We start from the raw sequence: 26,650 nt of genomic DNA, 5'->3' as shown, positions 1-26,650 counted from the left end.
AGTTGGAGGGTGTGTATCATCACAAAGATCCTAAACATGTTTTTTTACAGCTCCTGCTTAATGACCAGAAGATTACACACACACCAATTAGAATAATTGTGAGGAACTGCCAATGTAGCACCAATTCACAGGCTATAGAATGGGGGAAAAAATAAAAGCAGCATTTGTACCTTCAGAGACTCCTTCCAGATGCTGCACTTTACATTGAAGGGTTATTGAGAAGAAACTATCCTGGACATGGTGGCTCACGCCTGTAATCCCAGCACTTTGGGAGGCAGAGGCGGGCGGATCACCTGAGGTCAGGGGTTCGAGACCAGCTTGACCAACATGGAGAAACCCTGTCTCTACTAAAAATACAAATTAGCCGGGTATGGTGGCACATGCCTGTAATCCCAGCTACACGGGAGGCTGAGGCAGGAGAATCGCTTGAACTCGGGAGGTGAAGGTTGCAGTCAGCCGAGATAGCGCCACTGCACTCCAGCCTGGGCAACAAGAGCGAAACTCCATCTCAAACAAACAAAAAAAAAAAGAAAGAAAGAAAGAAAAAAAGAGAGAAGAAGCGATAAAAATTCCCTTTCCTTAAAATGATTAAATGAACATCCTACCAAACACATTCTTATGCAAGATGGGATGTAGCAACGCCACTCCCAAAAGAAAGACCCACTCCCGAAAGAAAATCTATTCGTGGAACCATCAGTAATGACTTTCATGTGGCAACCTCTATACTCCAAGTTACCCAAGAGAGTGGATAAAATCCACTTTCTGGAGCACTGAGACTCAACAAAGCCTTTGAAAGTAAGATCTGTTATAGACTGCGGAGATGTTCATAGGCTGCCTTAACAACAGCAATTTTAATTTTTATCTGTTAGTGAATTTGTCAATGGCATACTTACAAGAAAAATAATTTTCCAAAGTACAGAAAGAACTTGAAAGTAAATCGGGGCATTAATAATTGAAATGAAAACTCAAATACCAAAAGATTGAAAATAGGTCACTGTTTTAAAGTAATACTTTTCAAACTTTAATGTTTTTTTCAAACATCTCTCTTAGGAATCTTGGTAAAGCCCACACTGATTAAGTAGGTCTAGGTTTGAGGAATGATGAGATGCTGCAATTTTAACAGGCTCCCAGGCAATGCCAAGTCTGCTGTTTCATGGATCACATTTTGAATAGTAACAGACTCTAAACCTTGACTAGACCAAAACATGTCAGAAATGTAGATTCTCAGAAAAGAAATAATTCTTTGGTGATATTTTCTGAAGTGTTTTTCTTTTGGTTTTGTTATTCATCAGAACAATTTTCATGAGTAAATACTGAGTGGTTTCATCTTGTGGGCTGATTTTCTCACTAATTCAAATTAAGAAAAACCTCTCCAAATCATAAACCAGAGAAGAGAAACTTGAACAAAATAAAGGCATTAAAAATGTTTCTCACTCTAAAATGGAAAGTTTCCTGAATGAATTAATTCTACACATTTATACCTGAAGACAACAAACATTCTGTAAGGAGACCCATAAATGGTCAATTACTTAATGTTAATAAACCAGTCTGTTGTGAGTCTTTTGTCCTTAGAAAGAATATTTTTTTTTTGCTTTTCCTTTTACCTTTTTGTTTTGTTTTACTATATAACTACTGACACTTTGAAAAATTGCTGCTCACATATAAACTTAGAACAAGCACAAACTACACTCGCAGAAGCTGATGAAAGTTGCTGAAAAAAATCAAGTGTACCATCAGGTACGTAGTTATCTCTAGATCGTTTTTAAGCAGTCAATTATCAACTAACTACTCATTTTAAATGCGGGTTCATTCATCATTCATTCGACATGCATTTATTGACCACCTACTATGTATCAGGCACTTTGCTAAATGTTACAGATAAAGTTTGGATCAGGGAGTTAGACCTTTCACATCCTGGCTTGGACATAATGGCAAGTTTTGTTTGTTTGTTTTTCTTTTTGTCTCTGAGCCTCCATATTCTCAAGGTGATAGTGATAATTAGATTATGTAATGTAAATAAACTGCCTAACATTCCACCCTGTATATGATAATGAATAATGCTATTTGAAATACGAAGTTTGAGTAAGAAGTAGATCCTACCTTCAATAGGCCAGCTTTCTACGACACAGCTCTATGTTGGCGGATTATGAAGCAACTTGAAAGCTTCATAAACATGAGCTAAAGAAAACATGACTGAACAGATAAATCCATTACCAAAACAAAAAAACTAAGAATACCTACAACACATAATTAATTCCAGAACTGAAAAGAAATGTGTTTTGGGTTAGTTTACCAGTTTCTGTAGCATGTACACTAATGTTCTCTTCCACTAAACAAAGTAACAGTACATTATAAATAGAACAAATGTTCCAGCTATGTGGTTTTACGCACAATAGGATCATGATAGGGTATACAACTTGGGACAATTTTAGTGAAGTAGCAATTGCTTGATGCAACAGGATGTGTACCCCATTAACCACAATTCTCTTTCTACCACCTTCAGAAAGTAATCTCCTTTTCTTATAAGCTAAATATTTACAAATCCTACTCATCAACCATCAGCCAATAAAGCAGCCTATTTTGAAAACCTAACTGGCAATAGCAATCTCACAAACAGAAGCAGTACAGCTAAAGTTAAGAGCTTTGGTGTCAATCAGGCCAGGTTTCCCAGTTCCAGTTCTATTATTTCTAACTAGTTATGAGACATCAGGAACGTTTCTTTACCATTCCGAGCTTCAGTTTATCTGAAGAATGGCAATACTGAGGCCTACTTCTTATATTTATGAAAGTGGAATATGCTATTACAAGTAAAGCACTTAGACAAGTTCCTGAAAACAGCAGCCACTCAATAAATGTTAGCAATTTGCTATTACCTACAATGAAAAAAACCAGGTCTTTAGTTCTGAAGCTAAAAAAAAAAAAAGGGTAAGGTTTAGGTTCTTTTAAAAAACTATTTTATTTTTATAGGGACAGGGTCTCGCTATGTTGCCCAGGCTGGTCTTAAACTCCTGACCTCATGTGATCCTCCTGCCTCTGCCTCCCAAACTGCTGCGATTACAGGCGTGAGCCACCACACCCGGCAAGTTTTAGGGTCTTATAAAGCATTAAGTTAGGTCACAGTTAAGTGATCAAAATGGTGAGGAACAGGAATAAGGCAATAACGTGTATTAAGCACCCAGTATCTTACCCTCCTATCCTACTTAATGAGGCTTCATGTGTAACATCCTAAAAGTTAAGCAGCATTGGCGTAACTACAGACAATTCAATTCTGGAAAGGTTTAAAGACAAAGACTGCTAAAACAAAAAGAAAAGAAATGGAGGTCATGTAGACTTGAACTACGTTTAAGTGGTGAGTAACCCAGAAGACCAGTAAACGGACCAACCATCACAGACGCGGGGCTATGGGTCCAGACACACGGTGGCTCCTCCCAGTGAGGAAGCCGAAGCCATTGGGCCTCGCCAGTGAGTCCCAGCGCGACACCCCAAACCCGAATCTGGGGCGCCACTGAGGGGTGAGCATTAGCGCCTCGAGTGCCGGCCCTGGGAGTCCAAACTTCCCGCCGGTGCCCTCAGCTGGGCCCGAGCGCCCAAGCCACCTCCATACGGAGGCCTGAGTCACCGTCCGCGCGACACAGAAACCGGGGCCCAGCGGTTACCTTCGGCAGGGAACTCTTCAAACTCGTCGTCTTCCTCTAAGAGACCTAAGTCTACCGGCTGCTTTTTCTCTGACATCTCGACTATCCGCGCCCAACACCTCCCAAATCAGCAGAAAACTTGGAACCCTCACTCTTCCTCAAGGAAACGCCACCGTCACTGCCTCCTCCGACGCTGACGCTACCATAGAGACTCAGGGAAAGAATACGGGAGCAGCGCGAGGAATGCTGGGATACTGGAGGTCCGCCCAGCGCTTCCTGCGGGTTTAGCGCTTTTTCCGAGTTATAGAGGTGATTTTTTTTTTTTTGGTCTCTACCATGTTATTCAGACTCTGAATTGCCAAAGTTGAGATCCATGTAGTTTTCCTGACTATAAAAGACTCATAATGTGTAAAACAAACAAACAAACAAAAAAACCCTTAGTTTGCAACCGGGGAAGGAACTCTAGAGAGACTACAGTGTGACTGAAAACATTCATCAGCCCTTCACATACGTTATTACCTCCAGTCTTTAAGCCAGTTCCCTAAAGGTGGTATTAAATGTCTCCACATCACAGAAAATTCAGGTTCGGAAAGAAGCAGCCGAAGTCACTCAGGTAGTGCTAGACAACCGAAATGCAGATTTTTTTTGCCTGGCTCCAATCTCCAGACTTTTCCATTAGGCAGTGTTTATAAGGTCTTAGAATTACTTTGTGGTAAATAGCTTTTTAAATAGAATTTGTGTGATGTGTATGTGTGTGTAGTAACTCTAGTTTACAGGTTATTATACAGTAATGCTATTTATGAATTTGTGTAACATTTTATGGTGTTCAAAATATATCACTTAGAATTGTTTGAATAGCATTTGAATATCATTTTGAATACAGTAGCGAACTTCATGGAACTCTATATATAATATATGGATGTATATGGATGAATATCATGGAATGTACATACACAAATTGAGTATTATTGTAAATGTTGATACATGTTCCAGATTATATCTATAAATGCCATTCCTTTATTCAACAATGTAAGGTCATACCGCTTACCAGGAGCTGTGCATCAAACATGTATAGACAAGGTCCCTTTCTTCAAGGAGCTCATATTCTACTCAGAGACATGTAAACAGATAAATCACAATGAAACACAGTAATCCACTTGAATCTCCATCTTAATATTAGTGAGAAATGAACAGAGTGTTTGGGAATACAGAAAATTGAATAATTAAATGTAGAACAAACTTGGCCAAGAACTACAATTAGATGTAATTTTTAAAAAATGTATCTCTCATACTATTTGATTTGTATAGATTACTAAAAATAGTGGTATCTCACTACCAAAAAAATTATGTCAGGTAATGCATATCCTGTTTAGTGTGATTTAGTCATTATACAATGTATTTGTATTTTAAAACATGTGCTCCATAAATATAGGCAATTTTTATTTGTCAATTAAAATAATTTTTTGAAGAAGGTAAAAAAAAAAAGAAGATTTTGCCAAGGAGTCAGAAAACCCAAATTCTAGTTCCTGGACCTATTATTTATTTCATTTGATATATGATGAAGTTTGTATCAATCCTTAGCAAAAGAAAAAAATCAACAGCAATATGGTGATTTTTTTCCCCCTAAAACTATATTCAATTTAAAGAGAGGTTGTTGATTTAAAAATCAACAATCTTACGTCAAGTTCCACCACCCCTGCCCTTTCTTCCATTGTACTGGTTATTCCATTGTACTGGTTCGTGAAATCCAGAATGCTGAAACTTAAATAACTTCTTATTTCAGATGAGATGGGGCATGTTCAGGGTGGTACGGCCATAAATGTCATGGCACATGGCACAATGAGCAACTTTGCATTTCAAGGGTCATGGCACATGGAATAATTTTGGAAAATGATATTAAGAATACATATTTGCAGACCAGTTTGTATTATAAATCCAGGCTCAGTTCCTTCTAAAGGGGAGTTTAGACAAATTACTTAATTTCTCTGTAATACATTTTGGTTATTTGCAGTTACAGTTAAGATTAAAGGAGATTATGTATATGACGTGCATAGTTCAATGCCTGGCACATAATAAGTGATCAATACATGTTAGCTGTTATTAACTAAGGAACTTATATTTTTAAATATTTCATATTCTCCTTGTCAACACTTAAAGTCTCTAAGTGTGTGTTTTGTTTCCTTGATGATATCTTTTTAATACTTTATGAGGAAGTCAGTCCCTCTAATAATGTATATTTAGTGTTTACTTTGTATCAGGCACTGGGCTAAACCATTTTGTGTATTTACTTATTTAATCCTCCTCACAACAGCCCTATTTATATGGTTTGCTTCTGTCCTCACCCAAATCCCATCTTGAATTGTAGCTCCCATAATTCCCACATGTTGTGGGAGGGACTCAGTGGGAGGTAACTGAATCATGAGGGCGGGTCTTTCCCATGCTGTTCTCCTGGTAGTGATTAAGTCTCACAAGATCTGATGGTTTTATAAAGGAGAGTTTCCCTATACAAGCTCTCTTGTCTGCCACCATGTATGACATGACTTTGCTCCTCATTCACCTTCAGCCATGATTGTGAGGCCTCCCTGGCCATGTGGAACTGTGAGTCAATTAAACCTCTTTCCTTTATAAATTACCTAGTCCCAGATATGTCTTTATTAGCAGCGTGAGAACAAACTAATACAGTCAGTTGGTACAGGGTAGTAGGGCACTGCCATAAAGATACCTGAAAATATGGAAGCGACTTTAGAACTGGGTAACAGGCAGAGGTTGGAACAGTTTGGAGGGCTCAGAAGAAGATAGAAAAATATGGGAAAGTTTGGAACTTCCTAGAGATTTGGAGGGCTCAGAAGACAGGAAGATGTGAAAGTTCAGAACTTCCTAGAGACTTGTTGAATGGCTTTGACCAAAATGCTGATAGTGAAATGGACTATAAAATAAAGTCCAGGCTGAGGTGGTCTCAGATGGAGATGTGGAACTTGCTGGAAACTGGAGTAAAGGTCACTCTTGCTATGTAGAGAGACTGGTCGTATTTTACCCCTGCCTTAGAGAACTGTGGCACTTTGAACTTGAGAGAAGTGATTTAGGCTTATCTGGCAGAAGAAATTTCTAAGCAGCAAAGCATTCAAGAGGTGACAAAGCATAAAAGTATGGAAAATTTGCCGCCTGATGATGCAGTAGAAAAGAAAACCCATTTTCTGGGGAGATATTCAAGCTGGCTGCAGAAATTTGCATAAGTAAAAAGGAGCAAAATGTTAATTGCCAAGACATGGGAAAATCTCTCCAGGACATGTCAGAGACCTTCATGGCAGCCACACCCATCACAGACCCAGAGGCCTAGGAGGGAAAAGTGGTTTCATGGGCTGGGCCCAGAGCCCCGCTGCTGTATGCAGCCTCAGGACTTGGTGCCCTGTGTCACCAAGATACAGTTCAGGCCATGGCTTCAGAGGGCACAAGCCCCAAGCCTTGGCAGCTTCCACATAGTATTGGGCCTGTAGATGCACAGAAGTCAAGAATTGAGGTTTGGGAACCTCCACCTAGATTTCAGAGGAAGTATGAAAATGCCTGGATGTCCAGGCAGAAGTGCACTACAGGAGTGTAGCCCTCATGGAGAACATCTGCTGGGGTAGTGCAGAAGGGAAATGTGGGGTTAGAACCCCCACACAGAGTTCCCACTGGGGCACTGCCTTGTGGAGCTGAGAAGAGAGCCACCTTCCTCCAGACCTCAGAATGGTAGATTGACCAACAGCTTGCACTGTATGCATGGAAAAGCTACAGACACTCAACACCACCTTTTGAAAGCAGCCAGGAGAGAGGCTGTACCCTGCAAAGCTACAGAGGCAGAGCTTCCCAGACCACTGGCACTCATCTCTTGCATCAGCGTGAACTGGATGTGAGACAAGGAGTCAAAGGAGATCATTTTGGAGCTTTAAGATTTGACTGCCTCACAGGATTTTGGACTTGCATGGGGCCTGTAGGTGCTTCATTTTGGCCAATTTCTCCCATTTAGAATGAGTATATTTACCCAATGCCTATACCTCCATTGTAGCTAGGAAGTAACTAACTTGCTTTTGATTTTACAGGCTCATAGGCAGAAGGGACTTGCCTTTTCTCAGATAAGACTTTGGACTGTGGACTTTTGAGTTAATGCTGAAATGAGTTAAGACTTTGGGGGACTGTTGGGAGGCATGATTTGTTTTGAAATGGGAGGACATGAGATTTGGGAAGGGCCAGGGGCAGAATGATATGGTTTGACTGTGTCCCTACCACATCTTGAATTGTAGCTCCCATAATTCCCACATGTTGCGGGAGGGACCCAGTGGGAGGTAGTTAAATCATGGATGCGGGTCTTTCCTGTGCTGTTCTTGTGATGGTGACTATGTCTCACAAGATCTGATAGTTTTATGAAGGGGAGTTCCCCTGCACCTGCTCTCTTGTCTGCTGCAATATAAGACATGACTTTCCTCCTTATTTGCCTTCAGCCATTATTGTGAGGCCTCCCCAGCCATGTGGAACTGTGAGTCAATTAAATCTCTTTCCTTTATAAATTATTCAGTATCAGGTATGTCTTTATTAGCAGCATGAGAACAGACTAGTACACCTACTGAGTACAATTTAAATCCATTTTATACTTGAGGAACTGAGACTCAGAGAGGTTGGTAATGTGGCCAAGGTCATAGCGCTAAGAAGTGGTGAAGCTATTATATTCTAAGGACTTTCTTAAATGATAGGAAACAAACCATCCCGATGTGCAGAGAGACAGACAGTTAACACCAGAACCCCCAGAATCATTTTTTTTCTGACACATGAATGTAGACAGAAGTGCAGAAGGCAAGGAAGTAGAATGAAAAAAAAATCGAACTCTAGGATTAACTCTCAATGACTAAGAAACTCTCAACAATCTTATGAAAAGCACTCGTAGTCAAAACTATGGCTTCACTTACATATTATATAATATCTGTAATTGATTGAATATTTTTAACTTTATAGGTAGGAAAACAAGTTAGCAGTATATTTTGTAGTAGATGATTCTGTTTGTCTCAAGTAAATTTTTTTTTTTTTTTTTTTTTGAGACAGTGTCTCACTCTGTTGCACAGGCTGGAGTGCAGTGGCGCGATCATGGCTCACTGCAGCCTCGACCACCAGGTCTCAGGTAAGTCTCCCACCTCAGCCTCCCTGGTAGCTGTGACTACAGGTTCAGGCCACCATGCCCAGCTAATTTTTTGTAAAGATGGGGTCTCGCCATTTTGCCCAGTCTGGTCTTGAACTCCCAGGCTCAAGCGATCCTACTGCCATGGCCTCCCAAAGTGCTGGGATTACAAGCATATGCCACCATGCCTAGCCTCAAGTAAATTTTTTTCCCTGAAGGTTTCATTAGGGATTCTTATGATATTAGTTATATGACAAATACCTGAATTCTTAAGTGGGCTATGGAGTGACCACTTAGTAACTAGACAGAATGGACTGTATAACAGGTTGGACTATAACTATAATGGACTATAACAGGTCTGTACAGAAAGGTCAACCTGTTATAGTCCATTCTGTCTAGTTACTAAATGGTCAGTCCATAGCCCACTTAAGAATTCAGGTATTTGTCATATAACTAATATCATAAAAATCCCTAATGAAACTTTTAGAGAAAAAAAATTTACTTGAGGCTGGGCATGGTGGCATATGCTTGTAATATCTATCCAGGGAGAAACAGTGAGAGGATATTTAATGGTTGATGTCTAGAGGAAGGACTGATTTCAAAGGCACCTTCAACTTGACTTTGGGAGAGCAGAGCTAACTAGCCATGAAGGGTTGAGGAAGCTGACCTACACCTCAATTTCTACGACATCCTTTCAGAGTATGTAAAAAGCTTGGTCTCCAAATTCATCCTTCCTCAGTTTAAATCAGGCTCTACTATTTGCTGGCTGTATCTCTAGGAAATTTCCCTTGTGTGCCTCATTTTTCCAATCTTTGAAGTGGAAGTAGTGAAATTACTTTCCTCATAATGTTGTTAGGATTAAGTTACTGCATATAAAACTCTCTGGTGCCCAGCCTATAGCAAATACATGGTAAGTAATGGTTGTTTGATGTAGAAAGGAGGATGATAATGCTGGTTCCTATCCTCTAGCAATGCATAAGCTTCTTCACAGAAGGGAAGTCGACTATTTCCAACCACTTCTATGCTTGTCATCAAGATATACTGAACATTTGCTGTGCTGAGTAATGGAGCTATCTTTTTATCTGCTTTCTTTAACCTCTAGAACACAACCATTTGCTGTAGCTTCTTGTGAGTCTCTAAAGGGCAGGTCCTAGATAATATTATAATAAATCCATAAAGCTGGTCTGCAGCACACTTTCAGGAACTTCCTTTCTCCACCAGGTCACAGCTTTTAGGCAGCTATCAACACCATCATTAAAATTCCACATATATTTGTAATAAATGCAAGTGTAATTCTATTCAGAGAAAAATGAAATTCTAAAAGGGTTGGACAAACCAAGCCATATCAATTTGTAGCACTGGAAATGAAGAAGGAAGTGTATAAAGGATGGGACATTAGAAAGTTGTGATTAGGGTATCTTTTATAGGAAATTTCTTATGTCATGTAAATGTATAGCTGTCTGTTCAAATTTTCATTCTTTCTGGACCTTTAAAATATACTCACTTTCTCCTGAAACAGATCTTAAAATTAAGGATCTTTAAGAAAAGTGGACTCTAACAATGCAGGCAGATTCTGGATACTTGCAGCCAGCTCTAAACCCCATTGTGATATACATTTGAGTTTATTATTATCATTGTGGTAAGAAGACTTAACATAAGATCTACCCTCTTCTATTTTTGAGTGCACAATACAGTATTGTTAACTGTAGGCACTATATTGTACAGCAGATCTCTAGAACTTATTCATTTTGTGTAACTGTAGCTTTATAACCATTGAACAGCAAATCCCCATTTCCCTGTCCCCTAGTTCCTGGCAACTACCATTCTATTCTCTGTTTCTATTACTTGGACTATTTTGGATCCTGCATTTAAGTGAGATCATGCATTATTTGTCTCTTCTGACTGGCTTATTTCACTTAGCATAATGTCCTCCAGATTCATTCATGTTGTTGTGTTTTACTTTTTTATACAGTTGCGTATAGCAGGATTTCCTTTTTTGAGGCTAAATAATATTCCATTGTGTGTATATACCACATTTTCTTAATCCATTCATTAGTTGATGGGCATTCAGATTATTTCTATATGTTGGCTATTGCAAATTATACTACAATAATACTACATATTCATGGAAGTACAGATATCTCTCTGAGAGCCTGATTTCAATTCCTTTGGATATATACCCAGAAGTGGAATAATTCAATCATATGGTTGTTCTGTTTTTAATTTTCTAAGGAAACTCCATACTGTTTTCCATAGAGGCTGCACCATTTTTAGACTTCCATCAACATCACACAAGGGTTCTAGTTTCTCCACAACCTCACCAACACTTACCTTATTTTTTTTATAATAGCCATTCTAACAGGTATAACATGATATCTCATTGTTGTTTTGATTTACATTTTCCTGATGAGTAGTGAGGTAGAGAATCTCTTCATATACCTTTTGGTCATTTGTATGTCTTCTTTGGATAAATGTTTATTCCAATCATTTGCCAATTATTTAATTGGGATATTTGGGTTTTTGTTTTGTTTCGTTTTGTTTGCTGTTGTGTTATAGAAGTTCCTTATGTGTGTTTGATATTAACCCCTTATCAGATAAATAGTTCGCAAATATTTTTTCCCATTCCATAGGTTGCCCTTTCATTCTGTTTCCTTGGCTGTTGAGAAGCTTTTGAGTTTGATGTAGTGCCACTTGTCTATTTTTGCTTTTGGGATGTTCAAAAAATCGTTTTTAGACCAATATGAGGAAGCTTTCCTCCTGTTTTCTTTTAGGAGTTTTACAGTGTCTGGTCTTATATTTAAGCCTTTAATCCACTTTGAGTTGATTTTTGTGTGTGATATGTTTAATGGCTTGATTTATGGGGGAGGAGCTTAGCTCTTCTTGGAAGGTGTATATATGCCTGGGAACAACTCACACTCACATCTTTATTAGTATTATGAGTACTCTGTACCCAGTGATTGATTCTGGACTTTGGGAAGAATTACAATCCCAAATAGATGGAGCTTTTTTGGCTCTTTTGTCATAACAAAATGCCAGGACAAATGAAAATGTGAAAAATTATCATTGTAAACTCTCTAAAATATTTAGATCTCATTGTAGAACAATTAGTAATGAATAAAGATGCAGTTATTTAAAATCTAAATGCTAATAATGAGAAGTACTTAATCTACCACAACATAAGAGCCCAGCCCAAAAAGACCCCATTTTGGACCAAACTACCTGTTCAAAAATCGGTATTTGCATGCCCAAGACTTGTTGGAAAAGGCGATTATGGTCTTACAGGTAAATCATAAGAATTTTTAAAATTTTGTAAATGCTGTATTTATATGACAGATAAGAACCACTCTAAAGGAATCATTATGGTTTGGGAAATGATATGCAATTTCAAAATCATCTAAATCATTTCAATTGCCTGTATTTACATTTATATAATGGGTATTTATAATGGTGATTATTTTAGAACTTACCTTGTTTTCCAGGATCTCACATTGGTTTCTATGGGAACAAGAATGGCTCTGAAGAGGAGCATTTTAAGAACTCTTTTCACATTCAGTGACTGCTAACTGAACTGTAAATTCTGTTTGTCTGTTAACGGTTTTTAACACTTAGATTTTAACACAGAAACAAAAGTTGGGCATTCTAGCTTCATAAATCATTTTAAATAATAAAAACTATTTTTATGAAACATCTGGCACATTTGAAACATTTGAAAAACAAAATAACTAGCTTTAGGAGCTAATAATCTGTACACTTTATTAAATTCATTAATGATTAATCCACATTGGCCATGTGCTTGCTCTTAGAAAATTGTGTAAAGAAGAACTTCATCAGAAATATATTGTTTTAATACACTTTCTCTGCTATTTATACATATGTGTGTGTGTATATATATATGTTTTCTTAGTTGTATAAAATCTCTTAAAGTAGTATAAAATGTTCTGCATTTAAAGTTTCTTCTCTGCTAATACCTCACTCATCCTGTGCTATTATTTGCCCTGGTACCATGTTGTACCTTGACCATGAGTTGGGACTTTATCCATGTTCTTACACCAGTTGGAACTTATTTTTACTATTTTTTGAAACAAGCTCATAAGTCTTTGAATTTCAATTTTTCTTTTTCTTGGAAGAAATTTTTAGATCATAAAAAGCCCAATGTGTAACTTATGGATTACGTTTGTTCAGCTTAAAACTGTATTTAATATTTCCTCACATTTCATATTTTCCAATTAACTTTATTTTTTTTAATTCCCTGGAAAAATGAAATTTCAATATATTGTTATTTAATTCCTTCTCAACATAATTAAAACCCACTAAAAATAAGAGAAGCCTATTCCAGAAAAGAGTGCTAAAACTCAAAATTTTTCTTGTACCCAAACTATAAAAGATGCTAGCTGAAAGCCTATGCATCCCATAACCAGCTTATGTAATAGCTACTCCAGTTATTTCTGATACATGATCTGTGTCTTAAATCCAAAGAGTAAAGGTTGATGGCAGACTGCCAGGTGGGGTAGAATTAGCATTGGGTGATTTTGCCTTCCTTTTGATTGGAATGTGTTTGCTTGCTGTCAGCCTATCCCTGACGGTAAGCTGCCAGAGACTAGTGACAGTTTGAGAAGTGGAGCTGCTAGCATCGCTGTGACTAAGAGATCATTCTGTAACTCAGGGGTCTGGTGTAAGCTCCATGGAATTATTTTTTCTTCTTTCTTAAAAGTATTTTTCATTCAGATTTGATTTTATGATATGAATTAAGGATTGCCACACTTTGAAAAAAGGTGACGATAAATAAATGAGAAATATGTAATCAAATGTTTTGAGAGGAATGATTAATTGATTTGCTATTCTATTTTTTTAAAGTTGATTTTGAATTGAAGTACAAAAATTGAAAAGTAAAATCAAGTCCAGTGTTAATCATTAGAAGAGAAAGAGTTATCTTGAAAAGTACCTGTCAGGCCTCTGAGCCTATATCTGAATCTGAAGGTGAGGCATATAATTGTCTAGCACAGAGCTACTCAAAGTGGGGTCCCTGGACCGGTGCCTATAAAAGACAACTACAGAAAGTAAGCATAAACACTTAGTTTGACACTGCCACTTCATCCAACCCTGTGATTTAGTATTTTATAAAACTCAGCCCATGGCATTTTTGAATTTAAAAAATTTGCCCTTTACTACAAATGGAGATGGATTGATTTAGCATAAATTACTGTAAGCAGAAAAGAGTGTCATTTGAACTTCATATATTGAGAATAATTTATCCTGTGTGATTCTGTCTGAAAGCTGGGAAGTGAGGTGTTTTTCTCTCTGAAAAATCTCTTTCTAGCCCTAGAATAGCATATTTATTTTCATAAGATTACAGCAAAGGAGGCTGAAGCTGATGTTGTTCTCTCCTTTTGCAGATATAAAAACAAAAGTACAAAGGGCTTAAGTGAGATGTCTGATATTACACAATTAACATCAGAATTTAAAATCAAGTTAAGTAAACAGCATTGCACAGAACTTATTTAATATTCTGATGAGTAAAATGAAAACACCCTAGGTTGATTATGGCATCAAATTGGATATATTTGTAATTATATATAGCAGATGGCAGTGCTTTGTCTTAAGGTTTCTGAAGGAAAAGCATTGTGATAGTTGTTCAATGGGTGAACAGTGAAACTATACATACTGCAAACCAAGGTGATGAGTTGGAAGGAATTCAATAACCAAAACCAAAATTAAACAGAGAATGAAGAAAGATTAAGGTAGGAACACATAGTTTGGTTAAAGAACTAATAGAGCAGAAATGTAAGTCCACACCTCTCTGAAAGGTATAAAATTCCAAAAGAAAAAGAGTTGACCTTGGACTGTAAATAGGAGAAATAAAATAAAAATAAGAAAGGGAAAGTTTAGACAAAATATTGGGGATTCTTGTTAATTGTCAGGAGTATTAGGTTAATTGAGTGGGTGCCCAAAAGAATCTCTAAGGACATTTAAAACTTCATTGAACAAAGCCATGGACAGTGTATTGTGGGAGCAAGAAGACTTAATGGCGGGGGGATGGTCTGGACCAACCATGAGGTGTTTTTCAGCTCTAATTTCTAGTATTCCATAGCTCTGTGACGAATAGTTGCTAAATTGCTTGATCAACCCAGAGAAATAAAACTCAACACAAGAATAAATTCCCAGACAAAACAATAAAGTCAGCCAAAATTGAAACACACCCCTCAGAATAACAAAGAACCCCAAATCTTGCATCATACCCCAAAGACGACAAATTCAGTTTCTGGCAGCCTGCCCAGAAGAATAAATTCCAGAGACTAGATCCTTCACTGAGTAAACCCAACCAACAGGTTGGGAGAGTTCAACTTCTCAGACACGCAAAACCTCCCAGCAGATATTAATATTAGAGCAGACTAAAACCGAAAGGGAAAAGTGATATATTAAAGAGCTTGGTCTATGAGTGAACTAATTCCTGTATTCATTCTTCAAGGAGTTATTACGGAGTACCTACTATCTGCCAGCTACTATTCTGGAGTAGGGTACCTCAGTGAGCCAAACAGTGAAGAGATCTGCCCTTGTGGAGTTTACGTTCTAGTGTGAGGAACAGTAAAGAACACGGTATGCCATATCTTCAATAGGTGGGAAGTGCTAAGGGGAGTAGATAGCAGGCTAAGGAATATGGTGGGCAGGGGTGGGGGTGTCACAGAATGGGGGCAGATGGCTGTGTTTAATAATGTGATCAGGGTAGAACTCCTGGAGAAGGAGAGACATTTGAGCAAGACAAAGGCAGTGAGAGTAGTTAGCCAAGTGGGTACTAAGGAAAGAACATCCCAGGCAGTGAGAACTTACAGAGCACAGCAGGCATGGTGGAGCAAACCTGGTGTGTTTGAGGAATATGAAGGAATATTCTTCCCCACACTCCCCTCCAGTGGAATGAAGTCAGAGAGACCTTGTAGGCCTTTACTAAGACCTTGTCTTTTATTCTGAGAAAACTACTCACATCTTGCTGTGAGAATCTTAGGACCTCAGTGAAGAAATTAATGCACTTCAGGTGCCAGCCTCCTTGGGCAACCATCACCCACACATCAGTGGTGTTTCTTTGTACTCCAGATTGTTCAGGTCATAAGTTATAAGAATGTCAGCATCTTCCAGCAGCATGGGCCTTTAACATAAAAGTATGTCCTGTAGGTACTGCTACTGAGAATGCAGGGAAAATCATGAATCTTACAACTCTGGATGTTTGCTTTCATTTTTTTCTTAGACCAGCAATAAAAAATTTTAAAAATTATACTTATGATCTTTGTATGATGTTTGTACATATATGAAATATGTACTCTGTCACAGAAAATAAACCCCTAAATATCAGCAATTGTATTGTGGGTTTATAGTCTATGAAACCTGATCTTTACTAAGGGCTTGATAAATGTTAAAGGTAACTAGAAGCTTAAAGTTAGAAGACAAAAATGTATCTGCTTGTGAGAAGGAATGACAATATTAAAAGAATTTTTTGATGTTTTTGGATATTTGAAAATATTCGAAAATTAAAGGCTAAGTTAGAAAAACAATGTTTATTCACAATTTGAAAAAAAGTGTGTTGAGTACCTGCTATGTGCCAGGCACATTTTCTAGACCCTATGGATACAACAGTGAGCAACACATAAGAGCCTGAAATCTAATACGTTCCTCTATGAAGATTCTCTTCAGGCAGTTTACCAGTTCTATTATAACAATATGTAGCTGAGGAGGTGGGTCAATAGGAGACTCGTCTGCAAGCCAGCATCACCTGTTATGACGGGACATGGCTAGGAAATGATACTTCATGACCTGTCCCCATCTGGTGATCTACTCTTTGGAAATCCTCAGGCAGAGACTACATCTCTGAATGTTCAGGAACTTGGAACTTGGCTCCAAGTCTTTGCTATTGTGAGTAGTGCTGCAATAAACATACGTGTGCATGTGTCTTTATAGTAGAATGATTTATAATCCTTTGGGTATATACCCAGTAATGCGATTGCTGGGTCAAATGGTATTTGTAGTTCTAGATCCTTGAGGAATCACCACACTGTCTTCCACAATGGTTGAACTAATTTACACTCCCACCAACAATGTAAAAGCATTCCTATTTCTCCACACTCTCCAGCATCTGTTGTTTCCTGACTTTTAAATGATCACCATTCTAACTGGAGTGAGATGGTATCTCACTGTGGTTTTGATTTGCATTTCGCAAATGACCAGAGATGATGAGCTGGATAAAGAAAATGTGGCACATATACACTATGGAATACTATGCAGCCATAAAAAAAATGAATTCATGTCCTTTGCAGGGACATGGATGAAGCTGGAAAACATCATTCTCAGCAAACTAACACAGGAACAGAAAACCAGACACCACATGTTCTCACTCATACGTGGAAGTTGAACAATGAGAACATATGGGCACAGGGAGGGGAACATCACACACCGGGACCTGTTGGGGGGTGGGGAGCAAGGGGAGGGATAGCATTAGGAGAAATACCGAATGTAGATGATGCGTTGATGGGTGCAGCAAACCACCATGGCACATGTGTACCTATGTAACAAACCTGAACATTCTGCACACGTATCCCAAAACTTAAAGTATAAAAAATAATAATAAAAAAAGAAAGGGAAGAGAGCATGGTATTTGAGTTACAGCTGTGTTGTCTAATATAAAAGCCGCTAGCTACATGTGGCTATTAAGCTAGTGAAATGTGGCTATTCCAAATAGAGAAGTACTCTAAGTATAAAATACACTGGATTTTGATGACTTGGTGTGAAAAAGAGAATATAATTTTTTTGAGATATTTTACATTGATTGCATGTTGAAATTATACTTTTGATGTATTGGGTTAAATAAAGTATACTATTAGATGAATTTCTCTTTGTTAAACTTTAAAAACATGTGCCTACTAGAAAAAATATACCTACATTTATGTGGTTGACATTCTGCTGAGTCAGACATCTGCCTTTGATTCCCAGATCAGCTCAGCACTGTTGCATAATAATGGCTAACACTTGGAGTACTTATTAAGTGGCAAGTCCTCTCCTAAGCATGTTACCTATGCTAAAACATTTCATTCTCACAAACAACCCTGTGAGGAATCATTTTTCCAGATGAATAATTTGAGACACAGAAAGGTCAAGAAACTTGCCAAAGGCTACAGATCTGGTGAGTAGAAGAGCAATTAGGCTTTTAAAGCTGTAACTAATCCAGTGGCTCTCAAACCTACATGTACATCACAGTCACCTGCAGGGCTCTTTAAAACACAAATCTCTGAGCCCCCAGGCGTTTTGACTCAGTAGATGGGGCATAACCTGAGACTGTGCATCTCTACCAAATTTTCAGGTGATGTTGATGCTGCTGACTCAAGTACCACATTTTGAGAACTGTTGGCCTAATCAGTGCACTACACCACCCCTCTCCAATCTTAATAAAGTCCTCAGCCTTTCTGAATCATAACTGTAGTTCTTATATTTACCTCATATGCTGTAAAATTCACCATTTTAAGGTGTACAACTCAGTGTTTTTTACTATCTTCACAGCTCTGCAACTACCATCATTAATTCCAGAACATTTCCATCACTCCAAAAAGAAACTCAATACCCATTAGCAATCACTGCTGACTCCTGTCTCCCCCAACCCAGGAAACAACTAATCTATTTTCTTTCTCTATTGATTTGCCTATTTTGGACTTTTCATATAGATGGAGTCATATAACATGTGGCTTTTTGTGTCTGACTTCTTTTCCTAGCATCATGTGTTCAAGGTTCATCCATACTGTAGTGTATATCAATACTTCATTTTTTGACTGAATAATATGCACTTGCATGGGCATACCTTATCAGGTGATGCACATTTTGGGTAGTGTATATTTTTGGCTATTATGAATTTCTGTGAACATATATAGGTTATAAGTATGATAGGGTCCAGTAGGAGTGGAAATGCTGGCTTTTATGGTAACTATGTTTAACTTTTTGAGGAACTGCCAAACTGTTATCAAAGTGCTGCTCCATTGCATATCCTTATCAGAAATGTATGAGAGTTCCAGTTTTTCCACAACCTTAGCAATACTTGCCATTGCTCATCTTTTTATCATAGCTATTCTAGTGGGTGTGAAGTAGTATTTTACTGTGGTTTTGATTTGCATTTTCCTAATTTCTAATTGTGCATTATTTTATATGCTTATTGGACATTTGTGTATCATGTTTGAAAAGATGTCTATTGAAAGCCTTTGCTCTTTTTTTGTTCAAGAGACAAGATCTCACTCAGTCAGCCAGGCTGGAGTACAGTGGCACAATCACAGCTCACTGCAGCCTTGATCTGGGCTCAAGCCATCTTCCTGCCTCAGCTGAGTGGCTGGGACTACAACGATGTGCCATCATATTCTAATTTTTAAATTTTTTTGTAGAGACTGGGTCTTGCTATATTTCCCAGAATGGTCTCAAGGTCCTGGCCTCAAGGGATCCTCCCACTTTGGCCTCCCAAAGTGCTGGGATTACAGGTGTGAACTACCACACCTAGCTTCATTTTTAAATTGGGTTATTTATCTTTTTATTGTTGAGTTATAAGAGTTCTTTATATACGCATACAGGTCCTTTACCAGATGTATGATTTGCAAATCATTTCTTCTATTCTGTAGATTGCCTTTTTGCTGTCTTGATGGTGTCCATTGAGGCAGAATGTTTTTAATGTTTATGAAGTCCAATTTATCTAATTTTTCTTTTATGACTTGTGTTCTTGGGTCATATCTAGAAACCAATGACTAATCCAAAGTCATGAAGATTTACTCCTATGCTTTCTTCTATGAAATCGTAATTCTTGCATCTAAGTCTGTGATCTATTTTGAATTACTTTTTCTGTATGGTGTGAGTTATGAATCCAACTCCATTCTTTTTCATGTGGCTATCCACTTATCTCAGCACTATTTGTTGATCACAGGTTCCTTTTAAGAATGTTTTATAGTCTGCATTAATTATAATATTTTTATTAATATTAATTACAATATTTTTTTTCCTCTCTAGGTGCTTGCCTGTTATGCTGTCAAAGCTTTGTGAGCACTGTAATTAGAACAAAATGGATGTCCTCGGAATTAAAACCCCAAGTCAGTAATGATTGACCACAAAGTAGACTTGTTCAATTGCACCCCGTCATTCACTGTTATATAATACCAAGTACCAAGATTCTTACCATTATTATGTCATCCTATATTAATTCTTTCATTCACACATATAGGATGAAAAACAAAGGAATGTTTATCCTATATAATGTTCCTTTATGATTTTTGTAATGCCTATAGCACCCATTCAACTGATGTTATAAATACAAATTTGAAATGTGGTGAGTTACTTCCATATACTGTTGTAGTAATTGAATATAGAGAACAGACCAAAATCAGATGAATGCTAGAAAATAAACAAAAATGGGGGAAAAGAGGCAAGCTCTACCTAATTGGGACTGATAGCAATTAGTACATTATATATACACAGATGCTTCCTTTTCGTAGGAAGTCAGATAAATGGAATGTAAAACACAATGCAGATGCTGTCCAAATATTGTGAGAGGGTTGCAATGAAAGGTGAAAATGTAGAATCTGAAAGGCATCGGGGCATATGGCATCCAGAAAAATGAGAATGACGTAAGATTTTTTGGGTATTTCCCCAAACTAATAGTGCCCAGACTTGTGACAGGAATATTTAGGTTCTTGGTTAGGTATAACTCTGCGGTGCCATAATTTTATAAAAGGAAATTTCAGCAAGCTCTCTCAACCTAAAAACATTCTCTTTCCTTTATTTCCTGGCTCAATTGTCATTTAACCCACTGCTGTCCTTAGCTCATTTCTGAAGTAGATATCTAGAGAAAAAAAATTAACTCTCCATGTGTAAATACTTTGCATTGTAAATTAATAAACTTTTCCGGTGACTTTATGGAACACAGGCCTAAATTCAGTTAGATGAGCTTCTGGATCTGAGGACTGAGTGAGGAAGGAAATCCTGGACTAGGGTTGAGTCCAAGCAACATTGCTGAGTAAAGTGATAATGACATTAGAAACCAAGCCACAGGGCCTTGTAAATGTGTTTCAGACTCACATTTATATTCAATGAAATTATGGTTATTCTCATGAGTCAAATGATAGAAAGAAAATGTGAAGTCAGATTCTCCTTTTTCAGTATATTGATTGAAGAACTCCTTGATACTCAGATAGTTCTGAATAGGGATATAATTATTCCAACAATATGTTTATGGGGACTGACTTCTGTATTGTGAAAATGCCCACCAAATTTGGTAACACATACCTGAAAGTTCCTGAAACACAAATATTATTCACAAATAGGAACTCAATATTTCATCTTATTATTTATTCTGAACTTCACTCTTATGAAAAAGCCAAAGGGTGTCATCCCTTTTCAGGCTAGGGACTAAGGAGTTTTATTTTACATAATTTAGTAGGCTTTTACAATTCTCCCCATGCTTCTTATATCCTTTTCTGGTGTCAGCATTCTTATAGTACTTAGTCTAAACTTCTAAAGCAGAAATGGTGTGCATGTCAATATAGTTAGCAAGAAATTAGGTAGTGTATTATCCACTCAAAGCAAGTCTTGGAGATGAGGAGAGAAAGAAATCTCTAGAGATAATATGCAGTAGGGGCAGTCTTGAAGAGAAAAGGAATTCAGACTATGGAATTTGTCTGACAACTTTCAAGTCACATAGTATTAGAAATTAAGCCACAGAGCCTGGTGATACTATGTTTCATAAAATTCTTACCAGTAGTTACCACGTGTCCTAAGTCTTCATCACCATGAGTTCCTAGGGCCTACATGAAGGAAGAACAAAAGCCCTTATAAATTACCTTGGGCCAGAGACTAGACCTAGCAGGTTCCATAGAAGAATAGCCTGCCTATTTCCTGTTGCTCTCATTGGGTGAGATTCTCTTGAATTAAGCACCAATAGCAGAAACCAAAAGAAAAACAACATCACAGATGTGATGACCATACTGCACCCAGCCTGCCTAGTTTCTAGCATAGACCCCACCAGCTCTCCTTTCAGAACCTGCAGTCATCCTCACTGTCTTATGCCTCCTTCTGATTATATGTGGGGTAGCTTCTGCACATGAACCTCTGACTGATTAAACTCTACCCCACCTCACCTGAAGAGATCAAGCAATGCTGTGTTAATGCTAAGGGCTCAGGGATGGTGAGCAGAGGCAAAGCATGCGCAAGTAGGAAAGCCACCACCTAGGTTCTTATGAAAAGCATGCATTTTTAGGATATTAGAAAAGCAAGCTGTAGTTAGCTTAATTCTGAATTCTGGGGCTAATTCCAAGCAAACTGAAACTCCCCATGTCCTGGGCAAAGCAAGTCTGTACGTGTGGTGGCCTTTACGTCTTCTTCCTAGGTAATCACTTCTCTCACCTTAGAATAGTGTGGCCAGGTTGCCAAGCACATTTTCCCTTGCATGAAGGGGACTGATTCATGAAACAGTGACTTGCACAGGTGGGTCACAGTGTGTCCTGGATTACGCGAACTAGCCAAGAGCCAGGGTGTGGGCTGTCTATGCGATTCTGCCCCCAACTTGTGTCAGCATGCCCTGGCATTTAAGTAAAGTTTAAGTGTGTGCTCATTTGTGTGAAGAAAAATTCAACAAAGGAATACAATCATTATAGGCCTCTGTATTGACAGGAAAGTCAAACCTGGTCAGCATTTGAAATGACTTAAGATTGATTATTTTAAAAAGCTCTGTTATTAGAATGTTAGCCCAAAAGTAATCCTTTTTATGTACTATTTATCTGTTTCATTTCATTAAACTTTACAAGCCTCCCACAAGGTAGAGTTTTATCTGTTTTACAGATGTAATCCGACTTGAAAAATACCATAATTAATCAATAACAACGCTAAAGAAAAACGGCCACAAGTTTCTTAATCTTTATTTATGAGGGTAAGATGGGACAAGGCTAAATTGCTACACTTTACCGTGATAAACACATTTCATGTGATTTTTTTCTTTTCTTTTCTTTCTTTCTTTTTTTTTTTTTTTTTTTTTTTTGAGACAAAGTCTCACTCTGTCGCCCAGGCTGGAGTGCAGTGACGCAATTTCGGCTCACTGCAACCCCTGCCTCCTGGGTTCAAGCAATTCTTGTGCCTCAGCCTCCTGAGTAGCTAGGATTACAGGTGCCTGTCACCATGCCCAGCTAATTTTTGTATTTTTAGTAGAGACAGGGTTTCACCATGTTGGCCTGGCTGGTCTCAAACTCCTAACCTCAGGTGATCCACCTGCCTTGGCCTCCCAAAGTGCTGGGATTACAGGCATGAGCCACCACGCCTGGCCTCATGTGAATTTTTAAAAATGCTATCTTGCTCTGTCCTTCAGATCTTTGAAGAAACATGAGAACACAGAAAGGAGAATACATATTTCAGAATTTTTTTGAAGCAAAATCCTATCTATGTGCTCTTTTGTTTTATTCTTAAACTTTCTTACTTAGAGCAGTTTTAGATTTTTTAAAAAAATTATGAAGATAGTATGGAGACTCCCATATACTACATATCTAGCCTTCCACAATTAATGAAACAATATTATATATATTATTATTAAAGTTAATATTTTATTCAAATTTTCTTAATTTTTACCTAACATTTTTACCTTTTTCTGTTCCAGCTTCCCATCCAGGATAGCACATCACATATAGTCATCATGTCTCCTTAGGCTTCCCTTGACTATTGCAATTTCTCAGATTCTCTTGGTTTTTGATGACTGGTTTTGAGGAATACTTGGATTTTGCAGAATGTCCCTCTATTGATATTTTTCTGATGTTTTTCTCATAATTATACTGGGTTTATGTGTTTGGGGAGTAGGACCATTGAGGTCAAGTGCCATTTTCATCACATTATATCAAGGGTACTGTCAACATGACATTACTTTTGATGTTGACCTTGATCATCTGACTACGGTAGTTTGTTTGTCAGTTACATGCTCTTTTGAAATTTTATTTAATTATGTAGAATGATCTCTTCATTAAAAGATTTATTAAGTTTAATTTTAAATATCATTTAGCCAAGCAGTAGTAGCATTAGAATTAGCTATCAAATGCACAGGTTACAATACATAGGAGATGACATTGCATATTTAGAGAGTGACAGGAAAAGGAATTACACACCAGGAAAACTGGTTTCGTGAGTCTTAAAGTTCATCATCTGTACAAGTCCTATGGAGAAGGTTAATACTACAAGCTCTTCCTTAGCATATTTTACTTTGCAAAACATGTTGCAATATCACTCTAGTTATTTTTTTTCAACATCCCTATGAAGAAGCAAAGCTGAGCTGCCTTCCTTTACTTTCAGTGGCAGGCTTTGTAGTCAGAGATACTTGTGTTTGGTTTTGAGCTTAGCCCCACTTTCTATCTGAATCACCCTTGGAAAAAATTTCTGGGAGCACCTAGTCTTTAAAACAGGCATAATAATACAAACCTTGTAGGAAAAGAATACATAGACTGTTTCAACCAAGCATCTCAGATATATATGGGACATTAAATAAATCTTCATTCCATTTCTTTCCCTTCTTTCTCATCCTCACTTCCCCTTTTCCAAATCTCCAAACTTATAAATAAACACTTCAGGATCTGGGCATTATAAGGATGCATATTAGTATTAAAACTGACCATCAATTTTAATCAATCATGTAAATTTCAGCAAATGTAAAACAGCTTCAGACTAATGCTATGGAAATCTTATGGGAGTGGACTAACACAGTTGCTACCCAGATGTCAGTAGAATCCCAGCACCATAGTCCTGAGAACCATGATTTCCAGTAGTACTTTTAATCATAATTCTAGATCTCCCATGTTCTACTTACAGTTTCTCACTTCCTTAAGAATCCAATAAAAAAATGAAATTATAAGGCTTCAATCACAATATTTGAATATTGATTGTTAACATTGTTACATTGTTAGGGCTACCCTAATGTGGTATCTTGGTGATCCTCAATAATGTGAGCTTACATGTAGAGAGGTTGCATCATGTGTACATGTAACTGATAAAAAGGCACCAAAAATAAGGCAACTATACATACTCAGGACAAAAATAAATATACCGAGAGAAAGGGATGGAGAAACAGTAGTTGTATCTGTCATTCTCTTCACTGAGTGTAAGCCTTAGAGTAAGCATGAGATGGAACCATGAACACATTCTTCCCTTAGGCTGCCTCATTTCTTTTATACCTCTCATAATTCTGGAGTCTTGGCACACCTAGTGTGATTCTAGTTTTTAAAGGTATGTATTTTTCACATAACAAGGTCCCTAGATGTAAGCCAACTCCTTCATCTGGCTACTATATTAAAGAAATCGAAATAGGATCCAAAGATGAAGGGAAAGTGCGTTGGAACTGTTGTCTCCAGTGTGGGGCCCCTGAAGGTATTAATATTTTAATGGCCAATTTTGACTACAGTAGTCCCCTCTTATCCATGGGAATATGTTCCACGACCCCCAGTGCATGCCTGAAACCACAGATAGTACTGAACCTTAGATTACTATGATTTCTCTTGTGTATACATGCCTATGATAAAGTTTAATTTATAAATTAGGCAGAGTAAGAGATTAACACAATAACTAATAATAAGATAGAACAATTTTAACAACAGACTGTAACAAAAGTAAAATAAGCACAAGCACTGTGATACCACCACAGTCAATCTCATCACCAAGACTGCTACTAAGCGACTGACATGTGGATAGTGTAGACAGCATGGATAAATCGAGGTGGGACGGAGCAGGAGAGAGAGAGATTTCATCAAACTACCCAGAACAATGTGCAATTTAAAGCATAAGAATTGCTTATTTCTGGGATATTCCATTTAATACTGCAGGTAATTGAAGCCATGAAAAGCAAAAATTGCGAATAAGAGGTCAGTACTGTAATTGTACTTTTTACCTTAGAAACTAGGCCCTGTATAACTCCATTATTTCTTAAACTAATTTATATTTGAATACAAAATTATTCATAATATGATTTTTCGGGGGAGGTGTTGTTCAATAAGAAAATATCTAGCTGAATTGAGGCAGACCCTGTAGCCCATTTGGTTACAGGTACCCAGGTAGCAAACACTGATTTGCTCTGGCTGGACCTGCTCCATTCCCTCCCCACTTGTCATGGGGCACACAGCTTAGTGCATTAGACTTGTGCACCCCTAGATCTGGTTCTAAGCCCTTTACTGACAAGGCTAAGGGGGAAGTAGCAGCACCATCCTGATTCTAAGCCTTCACCCCAGACCCAAAATGAGCTCCAAGAGAGCTCTCGGGACCCTACCTTTATTTGTTTCTTTTCTTTTTTTTTTGAGATGGAGTCTCACTCTGTCACCCAGGCTGGAGTGCAGCGGTGCAATCTCAGCTCACTGCAACCTCCACAGCTGGGACTACAGGTGTATGCCACCATGCCTGGCTAATTTTTGTATTTTTAGTAGAGATGGGGTTTCGCCACATTGGCCAGGCTGGTCTTGAACTCCTGACATCAGGTGATCCACCCACCTTGGCCTCCCAAAGTGCTGGGATTACAGGCATGAGCCACCGCACCCAGCCCCCTACCTTTCTTTTCCTCCTGCATTAATGTGAGGAAGGTTGATGTGAACAGATCTTCACTCTACTTGGAGTCTGAGAATGATAGATAATTCTCTGGAAGTTATGTGGGATGGGTAGAGAAGAATTATTCTCTTCTGCCATGCATGAATAATTGGTTGTGTTCTCCCTCTTCTTGACCCCAGGAAAGGCTGAACCCAGAAATGGTGATGGAGAAAGAGCTCAGAGCTCATTCCTACCTTGTCTTAATTCATATCTTCTTGTCCCAGGCTAGTACATAAATGGGGTACCCAGTTAGGTGTTTGTGATAGGACCA

At 38.0% G+C, this 26,650-nt stretch overlaps 1 protein-coding gene across 2 annotated transcripts in view; it reads right to left on the bottom strand.

Moving 5' to 3' along the window:
* The window catches only part of SEM1 (SEM1 26S proteasome subunit), a 64,100-nt gene extending 60,240 nt beyond the window's left edge, over positions 1 to 3,860 (bottom strand). Inside the window, exon 1 of one of the 2 annotated variants that reach the window (XM_054495610.2) lies at positions 3,657 to 3,860. In XM_054495610.2, the coding sequence (XP_054351585.1) occupies positions 3,657 to 3,732 (76 nt within the window). In that variant the 5' untranslated portion in view covers positions 3,733 to 3,860. The remainder of the gene's footprint in view (positions 1 to 3,656) is intronic. The other variant, XM_054495611.2, reaches the window with a different exon arrangement.
* Positions 3,861 to 26,650: the final 22,790 nt, after the last annotated feature.

The sequence above is a fragment of the Pongo pygmaeus genome, chromosome 6, assembly GCF_028885625.2.
Source record: "Pongo pygmaeus isolate AG05252 chromosome 6, NHGRI_mPonPyg2-v2.0_pri, whole genome shotgun sequence".
Taxonomy (NCBI): Eukaryota; Metazoa; Chordata; class Mammalia; order Primates; family Hominidae; genus Pongo; species Pongo pygmaeus.
This window is presented reverse-complemented; position numbering and strand designations above follow the sequence as displayed.